Raw genomic sequence first — 10,107 nt, 5'->3', positions numbered from 1 at the left:
CTTTCCAATAGGGTAGGTCCCAAAATATAGATTTCTTCTTCCACATGGGTGCGCGTCCGTCAGCGTCATTCGGAACAGATTGTCCGCCAGGACCCTTTCCAAAGATTACTTTTAAATCCTTGACCATATCAAGTACATCATCACTAGTACGGTGGTGAGGCTTCTTCCGATAATCTACCTCACCTTTGAAATGCTTGCCTTTCTTTCTTACGGGATGCCTGCTCGGAAGAAATCGACGATGTCCCAGGTACACATTCTTCTTACATTTATTCAAATATATACTGTCGGTATCATCTAAACAGTGTGTGCATGCACAGTATCCCTTGTTTGTCTGTCCTGAAAGGTTACTGAGAGCATGCCAATCATTGATGGTTACAAACAACAACGCATGTAGGTCAAATTCCTCCCGTTTGTGCCCATCCCACGCACGTACACCTTTTTCATTCCACATCTGTAATAGTTCTTCAACTAATGGCTTTAGGTACACATCAATGTCGTTGTTGGGGTGCTTAGGGCCTTGGATGAGCACTGTCATCATAATGAACTTTCGCTTCATGCACAACCAAGGAGGAAGGTTATAGATACATAGAGTCACAGGCCAGGTGCTATGACTGCTGCCATATGCAGTTAGACCAAACCATACGTTCCTTGTGTCATCTGCAAAGTCCTCCCACTTTCTCTCAATTTTTCTCCACTGCGACCTGTCAGCGGGTACTCTCAACTTCCCGTCTTTCTTACGGTCTTCTTTGTGCCATCGCATCAACTTGGCATGCTCTTTTTTTGGAACAAATGTTTCAACCGTGGTATTATAGGAGCATACCACATCACCTTGGCAGGAATCTTCTTCCTGGGGCGCTCGTCCTTGATACGTCTCCAACGTATCTATAATTTATGAAGTATTCATGCTATTATATTATCCATCTCGGATGTTTAATGGGCTTTACTATGCACTTTTATATTATTTTTGGGACTAACCTATTGACCCAAAGCCCAGTGCCAGTTTCTGTTTTTCCCTTGTTTCAGTGTTTCGCAGAAAAGGAATATCAAACGGAGTCCAAACGGAATGAAACCTTCGGAAGAGTTATTTTTGGAAAGAAAACAATACGGGAGACTTGGAGTGCACGTCAAGGGATCAACGAGGAGAGCACGAGGCCGGGGGGCGCGCCCACCCCCCTGGGCGTGCCCTCCACCCTCGTGAGCCCCTCGTGGCTCCCCTTACCGACTTCTTTCACCTATATATTCCCACATACCCTAAAACCTTCGGGGAACAGAATAGATCGGGAGTTCCGCCGCCGCAAGCCTCTGTAGCCACCAAAAACCAATCAGGACCCTATTTCGGCACCCTGCCGGAGGGGGGATCCCTCACCGGTGGCCATCTTCATCATCCCGGCGCTCTCCATGATGAGGAGGGAGTAGTTCACCCTCGGGGCTGAGGGTATGTACCAGTAGCTATGTGTTTGATCTCTCTCTCTCTCGTGTTCTTGAGGTGATACGATCTTGATGTATCGCGAGCTTTGCTATTGTAGTTGGATCTTATGATGTTTTCCCCCTCTACTCTCTTGTAATGGATTGAGTTTCCCCTTTTGAGTTATCTTATCGGATTGAGCCTTTAAGGATTTGAGAACACTTGATGTATGTCTTGCGTGGGATACCCGTGGTGACAATGGGGTATTCTATTGATCCACTTGATGTATGTTTTGGTGATCAACTTGCGGGTTCCGACCATGAACCTATGCATAGGGGTTGGCACACGTTTTCGTCTTGACTCTCCGGTAGAAACTTTGGGGCACTCTTTGAGGTTCTATGTGTTGGTTGAATAGATGAATTTGAGATTGTGTGATGCATATCGTATAATCATACCCACGGATACTTGAGGTGACATTGGAGTATCTAGGTGAAATTAAGGTTTTGGTCGATGTGTGTCTTAAGGTGTTATTTTACTACGAACTCTAGGGCTGTTTGTGACACTTATAGGAATAGCCCAATGGATTGATCGGAAAGAATAACTTTGAGGTGGTTTCGTACCCTACCATAATCTCTTCGTTTGTTCTCCGCTATTAGTGACTTTGGAGTGACTCTTTGTTGCATGTTGAGGGATAGTTATATGATCCAATTATGTTATTATTGTTGAGAGAACTTGCACTAGTGAAAGTATGAAGCCTAGGCCTTGTTTCCTAGCATTGCAATACCGTTTGTGCTCACTTTTACCATTAGTTACCTTGCTGTTTTTATATTCGGATTTGCTAAATCTCATTCGAATGAGAAACAAATTGGTCTCATTCAGTTTTCTGACCGTCCGATCCACCCGCGCCACGATTCGTGTTTCGTCCTGGGCGAGCTGTTTTGTTTGTTGGGCCTGAAGCGACACGGGGGAGCGAGTTGTTTGTTTCGGGCTGGGCCGCCCCGTTTTTTGTTTGTGTTTGGGCCATGCTTTTAGAATGCGAACGGTCTAACCCTTTCCCATCGACTTGCAGCTGTTGTCACTCTCCTCGCGTCTCTTCCCCTTTCCCATCGGCTGCCTTCTTCCCCAGCAACGGCGGCTCTCACATCTGATTTCAGTGTAAGCGTGGAACGGCTTGGTGGCTTCTAGAGAGAGAGATGGCAGGGGAGGCCGGCGATGTGAGTGTTCGTCTTCTCTTCTTGTTCTTTTTTTTAGATTTGTTTTTTGCATTCTAGGGTTTGTTCCTCTGTTTTTGTTTTGAGGTAGTTCATCATTATCCTGATGGTGGTTGGGGGGTGGTGTTTTATATGAGCGACCTACGTTAGGGCATGTTCGATTAATCCCCACCGCAAGGGGATTGGAGAGGAATGGATGGATTTGAGGTGGATTTTGAGTTGTTGGGGATTTAATCCCTTTTCCAATCCCCTTCAAAACCCTTTTGAAATGCTATGAAAACGAGCAAGGCATTAAGAGGAATGTTGTTGAGTGTGGAATGCACATTTTTTTTAGAGTGAAATAAAATGTTTTTTGATTGTGGCCATAGGTTCAAATCATGCCCCTGTGTGTAGTTGTGCATGTTCATATAGCTGCTGAATAGTAAGCAGACTAGTTTCAGAGCCTGCTGTTTAGTTTTTTTGTGCTCATCTTTGTTTAGATTCTTGTTTGTTGTACTGTATGTAGCAGATAGCACCCATATTGCAGACTAGAGTTTTCTGTTTGTTCGTTTTGTTTTTGTATTTCTGAATGTATCAGCTAGCATTTCAGCTTTTGTAATTTAGAGTATGTACATTCATAGCACGCACGTACGTACGGGGGAGTGTCGTACGTGCTGTCTGTCGTTGTTGTTGGCTTCACCGTGCCACCGTGCCGTGAATCTTTTCTTCTTCATTGATCTGCATCTAGCGGCTATGACTTTTCCAAGTGTGCCCGCCTTGCTGGAAGTCTGCACCCTTAACTGTCAGCCACGCATTGCACGAGCGTATGTGCCGGTGCGTGCCGGTATGTGCCGGTGCGTACCGAGTTGAGTGCCACCTTCCTCTGCAATCCAGGCCAGGTGTGCCCTCCCATCACCCGCGCTTACTGAACCCAATGATATGAAACTAACCTTGCTATCCAGCCCGGTCACTTGGGTGGAGCTGGTGCACTATCCAGACCATGAGCCTTTGAAGATATCCAAGACCGGCTCCTCTCCAGCTGCCGACATTGAGTGCAAGTTCCTGCTGACATTGAGTTGTTTGTTTTTGTTTTTTTCTGAATGTATCAGCTAGCATTTTCAGTTTTTGTAATTTAGAGTCTGTACATTCATGTACTTCTAGCTCATTTATATAGGGCAGCACTTCTAGGACCCAGTTTGTCATCTTCAGTTCCAGTCTGTGTTATCATTCATTTTCTTAGAATCGCGAATATAATTCTTCCATTTGAGATCATGGAAGTTATTTTTTTGCAGTGGGGATACTGCAAAACTTCTGTTTGTGGAGTTCATTCAGCAGAACTTCTGTTTGTTTGTTTTTTTGTCCTAGTATACGGGTGTTTTTTTGTTTGAGTAACTACGACGCCTACCGCTTTCTCTTGAATATGATTTCACACATTGCTGTGATTCTTTATTCTTCTTTTTGGGCTTTTTTGCCTGAAGTTAGAACCATGCATCTGCGGCTGTTCTTTTTCCATCTTTCTGTTTAGTCTTGATAAGTACTCTAGAATCTTATTCACACATCGTCTGGAATTTTGTGGGGCATCGGCTTGAGTCTGTATAATATCCACAGTTTAGTAAGCTGGACTTTTATGTTTATTGTTCCTGTCTGACAACGCCTTTTTTACCCGGTGTCTGATTTGTGCTGGAGCAGGCCCTTTTTTTTGTTTAGCCTCCTCATGCATGTATTTCTGGAAGCTTAGTTCGGTGATGCCCAGAGCAAGAGGGAATGTCTCAATTTTTCTCATGACCAAGTTTTTTTGCATTAATAAGTGCAGATACCAAGTGTAATTATAGAGCTTTTGCAAATTTGCTTGACTAAAAGAATACTTGTTTTTTTCTTTTTCTCTTCTCAGGTTTTTTCTTGTGAGCTATGTGGGAACTTTTGCCATGGTAGTGCTGACAACAACTTCAAGATCGACATTCGTGATGAGTTCCTGTCTAAAGCGGTAATTGGGCTGATTTTTTTTCCATGTGCAATTTTTTTTCTTTTTGCTTCATATCAGCTTTTTCTTTAATAAGTATGTCAATTTTGTATCGCTGTTTAGAATGTCATCGTCGGTGATGACATGGGACTGGGGAAGACCATGCAACTAGGGTTTCTAGCTAACTCATTGGTTATACTGTCAGATCATTGATTTGTTTGTTCTTTCAGAATAGTTTGGTTGATTACGTCATTACTAGTTCTGTAATATCATAGTTTTTTAACGATTGTTATCCTGATTGTACAAGTTACGGTCAGAATGCTTTGCGTATTTTGCCATGGATGGTCGCGCTCTTTGTATTCAATGATGTCTTTTTTATTTTATGTACAGTTTCCTAATTATATTTTTCTTTTGTTTTTACATTTTTTGTAGACTGTCCCATGCAATGCAAGAGTCTACGTCAATGGTGTTACCGAGGACTACATGCGTTTTGAAGCCCATGGACGCAAGTACTCTGTCGACATTGTGAAGGGGGCACACAGGACCAGGATCAAGGGGAGTGGCTGGAAGAAATTCACTTCTGACTTTTCTCTTCAAAAGGGTGCTGTGGTCATTTTTGACTTGGACAGGCGTCCCCGCCAGGCATATGTTGTCGCTCAAAGTGTTGACTTGCACACAGACGTGGATGAAGAGATGATAGATGGAGGCATCTCAGATGTGGATGAAGACGGTGGCAACATAAAGATCGAGTATACAGGGGGTCTAACTCTGAATGATGCACAACAGGACATTCTCAATGAACTGGTGCTCAGCTTCAAGTCCAAGTTTTTAGGAGTGTCTTTTGTACACTGTCTTACTACAACTGACACTCAAGTTGGACAAATGGTATGTTTTGTTGTTTCTTTTTTATTAAAATTTTGCTTTTTGTGTTTACTTTATTTTGTTTATATGCATTCATTATTTTCTTAAATGCATGCAGTTTTTGTTGCGTTTGCTTTCAAGCTTTTTTATTTTCATGTTTTTTGTTTTCTGTTCTTTGTTGTCGATACAGAAAGTGCCAGAGAGGGTTGCTACAAGCTTGAACATCCCTAAAAAAGGGTTGGCTTGTGTTCGTCTAAGCAGTGGGGAGGCAAAGACTCGTGTTGAATACAGCACGTCTACTGATGGACGTATAGCTTTCAACAAAAAGCAGTGGAGGCGTTTCCTTTCAAAGACTACCCTGGAAATCAATGACTGCATCTTCATGTTCTTCAAGGCCAGCAGCAAGTCTTGCATGAATGTTACTGTTGTCGTCAGCAAGCTTTAAGTTTCACTTTCTTTTTCGAGAAGCTATGTTCCTAGTTATGTAGTATGCTGATGCAAAACATCGCTGCGGTCTTTTGTTTATGCGGTTGACAAGAACCAAGTACCCCCCCCCCCGGCTCGTCGTTTGCGATGTTTTATTATCTATGTGTGTTTCAAAACTATGTGGAATATGTGTTTCTCGTAATGATAAGTGATGTTATATATTTTTCATCAGTATGTTTCTTTAGGAGTAAAGGCGTTTATGTTTTTTTAATGTTTTCTTTGTTATGATTTGTAACGATAAACACCCTTTTGCCTGTCTGCACTATACATGCAATTTTGTTTGCCCGGTTCCTTTTTAGTAACAAAAATATTGTTTTCTCATAGATGCCTTATTTTTTGCAAGTAGTCATCTTTCAAAATCGTAGGTCTAAGAGAGTGCGGTCAAGGTCGTAGTTGAAAGTCTACCGTCTACTCACAATTTAGGGAGAGGGAGGGTGGGCGACTATGTGTTTTTTGTATGAGCTTGTTCTTTGAAGATTGTTCTTGAACATACCGAGTTTGCAACTCAGCCATCAACTAGCAGAGTGCGTGTCTTGTTGAAGGTCCCCAGTTGTATGCGATCCATCAACTCACAACAAGGGGGAGTGTGTGTTGTTGATGGTCCCCAGTTGCAAGCCCACCATCAAATGGGAACTAGGAGGGGGATGGGGGAGTGTTTGTGTTTTCTCGAGGGGCCCCATTTTTTTGCTTGTTGATAATTGAGGCGCAACTAGGTGTGTGCCTGTGTGTCTTGTTGGTCTCCCCAGTTGCAAGTTACTCATCGACTCGTAACTAGGCGGGTGTGTGTGTGTGTTTTATCCATGGCCCCCAGTTGCAAGTTGACATCGACTCGCAACTAGGGTGTGTGTGTGTGTGTGTCTGTGTTTTGTCGTGGATCCCTAGTTGCAAGTCAATAATTGACTCGCAACTAGAAGTGTGTGCGTGTGTTTGTGTTTTTTCAAGGGCCCCCAGCTGCATCTCAACCACCGACTTTGTAACTAGGGTGTGTGTGTGCGTGTGTCGAGGACCCCTAGTTGCAAGTTATCCATCGACTCGCAACTAGGGGGTGTGTGTGTCTTTGTGTGTTTTATTCGTGGCCCCCAAGTGTAACTGGGGCACCCAGTTGCATCTCAACCACCGACTTGTAACTAGGTGTGTCTTTTTGTTGAGGGTCACCAGTCGCATGTTGACCACCAAACTCGCAACTAGGGTGTGTGTTTTTTTTTGTTAAGGGTATCCAGTTGCATGTCAAGCATCGACTCGCAACTAGGGGTGTGTGTGTGTTTTGTTGAGGACCCCCAGTTGCAAGTCGCCCATCGACTCGCAACTAGGGAACGGTGTGTGTGTGTCTTTTTGTTGAGGGTCTCCAGTTGCAAGTTCCCCATTGACTCGCAACTAGGGGGTGTGCGTGTGTTTTGTTGAGGACCCCCAGTTGCAAGTTGCCCATCGACTCGCAACTAGGGGGAAGGGTGTGTGTGTGTCTTTTTGTTGAGGGTCTCCAGTCGCATGTTGACCATCAAACTCGCAACTAGGGTGTGTGTGTGTCTTATTGTTGAGGACCCCCAGTTGCAAGTTGCCCATCGACTCGCAACTAGGGGGGGGTGTGTGTCTTTTTGTTGAGGGTCACCAGTTGCATGTCAAGCATCGACTCGCAACTAGGGGTGTGTGTGTGTCTTTTTGTTGAGGACCCCCAGTTGCAAGTCGCCCATCGACTCGCAACTAGGGGGTGTGTGTGTGTTTTGTTGAGGACGCCCAGTTGCAAGTTGCCCATCGACTCGCAACTAGGGGGAAGGGTGTGTGTGTGTCTTTTTGTTGAGGGTCACCAGTCGCATGTTGACCATCAAACTCGCAACTAGGGTGTGTGTGTGTCTTTTTGTTGAGGGTCACTAGTTGCATGTCAAGCATTGACTCGCAACTAGGGGTGTGTGTGTGTTTTGTTGAGGACCCCCAGTTGCAAGTCGCCCATCGACTCGCAACTAGGGAAGGGTGTGTGTGTGTCTTTTTGTTGTGGGTCTCCAGTTGCAAGTTCCCCATTGACTCGCAACTAGGGGGTGTGTGTGTGTTTTGTTGAGGACCCCCAGTTGCAAGTTGCCCATCGACTCGCAACTAGGGGGGAGGGTGTGTGGTGTGTCTTTTTGTTGAGGGTCACCAGTCGCATGTTGACCATCAAACTCGCAACTAGGGTGTGTGTGTGTCTTTTTGTTGAGGACCCCCAGTTGCAAGTTGCCCATCGACTCGCAACTAGGGGGGTGTGTGTGTCTTTTTGTTGAGGGTCACCAGTTGCAAGTCGCCCATCGACTCGCAACTAGGGAAGGGTGTGTGTGTGTCTTTTTGTTGAGGACCCCCAGTTGCAAGTCGCCCATCGACTCGCAACTAGGGGGTGTGTGTGTGTTTTGTTGAGGACCCCCAGTTGCAAGTTGCCCATCGACTCGCAACTAGGGGAAGGGTGTGTGTGTGTCTTTTTGTTGAGGGTCACCAGTCGCATGTTGACCATCAAACTCGCAACTAGGGTGTGTGTGTGTCTTTTTGTTGAGGACCCCTAGTTGCAAGTTGCCCATCGACTCGCAACTAGGGGGGTGTGTGTGTCTTTGAGGGTCACCAGTTGCATGTCAAGCATCGACTCGCAACTAGGGGTGTGTGTGTGTCTTTTTGTTGAGGACCCCCAGTTGCAAGTCGCCCATCGAGTCGCAACTAGGGAAGGGTGTGTGTGTGTCTTTTTGTTGAGGACCCCCAGTTGCAAGTCGCCCATCGACTCGCAACTAGGGGGTGTGTGTGTGTTTTGTTGAGGACCCCCAGTTGCAAGTTGCCCATCGACTCGCAACTAGGGGGAAGGGTGTGTGTGTGTGTCTTTTTATTGAGGGTCACCAGTCGCATGTTGACCATCAAACTCGCAACTAGTGTGTGTGTGTGTCTTTTTGTTGAGGACCCCTAGTTGCAAGTTGCCCATCGACTCGCAACTAGGGGGGTGTGTGTGTCTTTTTGTTGAGGGTCACCAGTTGCATGTCAAGCATCGACTCGCAACTAGGGGTGTGTGTGTGTCTTTTTGTTGAGGACCCCCAGTTGCAAGTCGCCCATCGACTCGCAACTAGGGGGTGTGTGTGTGTTTTGTTGAGGACCCCCAGTTGCAAGTTGCCCATCGACTTGCAACTAGGGGGAAGGGTGTGTGTGTGTCTTTTTGTTGAGGGTCACCAGTCGCATGTTGACCATCAAACTCGCAACTAGGGTGTGTGTGTGTCTTTTTGTTGAGGGTCACTAGTTGCATGTCAAGCATTGACTCGCAACTAGGGGTGTGTGTGTGTTTTGTTGAGGACCCCCAGTTGCAAGTCGCCCATCGACTCGCAACTAGGGAAGGGTGTGTGGTGTGTCTTTTTGTTGAGGGTCACCAGTTGCAAGTTCCCCATTGACTCGCAACTAGGGGGTGTGTGTGTGTGTTTTGTTGAGGACCCCCAGTTGCAAGTTTCCCATCGACTCGCAACTAGGGGGGAAGGGTGTGTGGTGTGTCTTTTTGTTGAGGGTCACCAGTCGCATGTTGACCATCAAACTCGCAACTAGGGTGTGTGTGTGTCTTTTTGTTGAGGACCCCCAGTTGCAAGTTGCCCATCGACTCGCAACTAGGGGGGTGTGTGTGTCTTTTTGTTGAGGGTCACCAGTTGCAAGTCGCCCATCGACTCGCAACTAGGGAAGGGTGTGTGTGTGTCTTTTTGTTGAGGACCCCCAGTTGCAAGTCGCCCATCGACTCGCAACTAGGGGGTGTGTGTGTGTTTTGTTGAGGACCCCCAGTTGCAAGTTGCCCATCGACTTGCAACTAGGGGGAAGGGTGTGTGTGTGTCTTTTTGTTGAGGGTCACCAGTCGCATGTTGACCATCAAACTCGCAACTAGGGTATGTGTGTGTCTTTTTGTTGAGGGTCACTAGTTGCATGTCAAGCATTGACTCGCAACTAGGGGTGTGTGTGTGTTTTGTTGATGACCCCCAGTTGCAAGTCGCCCATCGACTCGCAACTAGGGAAGGGTGTGTGGTGTGTCTTTTTGTTGAGGGTCACCAGTTGCAAGTTCCCCATTGACTCGCAACTAGGGGGTGTGTGGGTGTGTTTTGTTGAGGACCCCCAGTTGCAAGTTGCCCATCGACTCGCAACTAGGGGGGAAGGGTGTGTGGTGTGTCTTTTTGTTGAGGGTCACCAGTCGCATGTTGACCATCAAACTCGCAACTAGGGTGTGTGTGTGTCTT

General features: G+C 46.0%; 1 protein-coding gene across 1 annotated transcript; it reads left to right on the top strand.

Annotated features, from left to right (window-relative positions):
• Nucleotides 1-5,166: 5,166 nt before the first annotated feature.
• Nucleotides 5,167-5,965, top strand: LOC123125246 (uncharacterized). Its single transcript, XM_044545768.1, has 2 exons — nucleotides 5,167-5,440; nucleotides 5,607-5,965. The coding sequence occupies exons 1-2, from the start codon at nucleotides 5,249-5,251 to the stop codon at nucleotides 5,859-5,861; spliced, it is 447 nt and encodes a 148-aa protein (XP_044401703.1). The 5' UTR covers nucleotides 5,167-5,248; the 3' UTR covers nucleotides 5,862-5,965.
• Nucleotides 5,966-10,107: the final 4,142 nt, after the last annotated feature.

The sequence above is a fragment of the Triticum aestivum genome, chromosome 5D (genome assembly GCF_018294505.1).
Source record: "Triticum aestivum cultivar Chinese Spring chromosome 5D, IWGSC CS RefSeq v2.1, whole genome shotgun sequence".
Taxonomy (NCBI): Eukaryota; Viridiplantae; Streptophyta; class Magnoliopsida; order Poales; family Poaceae; genus Triticum; species Triticum aestivum.
This window is presented reverse-complemented; position numbering and strand designations above follow the sequence as displayed.

Coding starts and splice junctions, on each gene's coding strand:
- LOC123125246 (XM_044545768.1), top strand. CDS start 5,249: ATGATAGATGGAGGCATCTCAGATGTGGATGAAGACGGTGGCAACATA. Junction 5,441..5,606: donor ACACTCAAGTTGGACAAATG/GTATGTTTTGTT, acceptor TTGTCGATACAG/AAAGTGCCAGAGAGGGTTGC.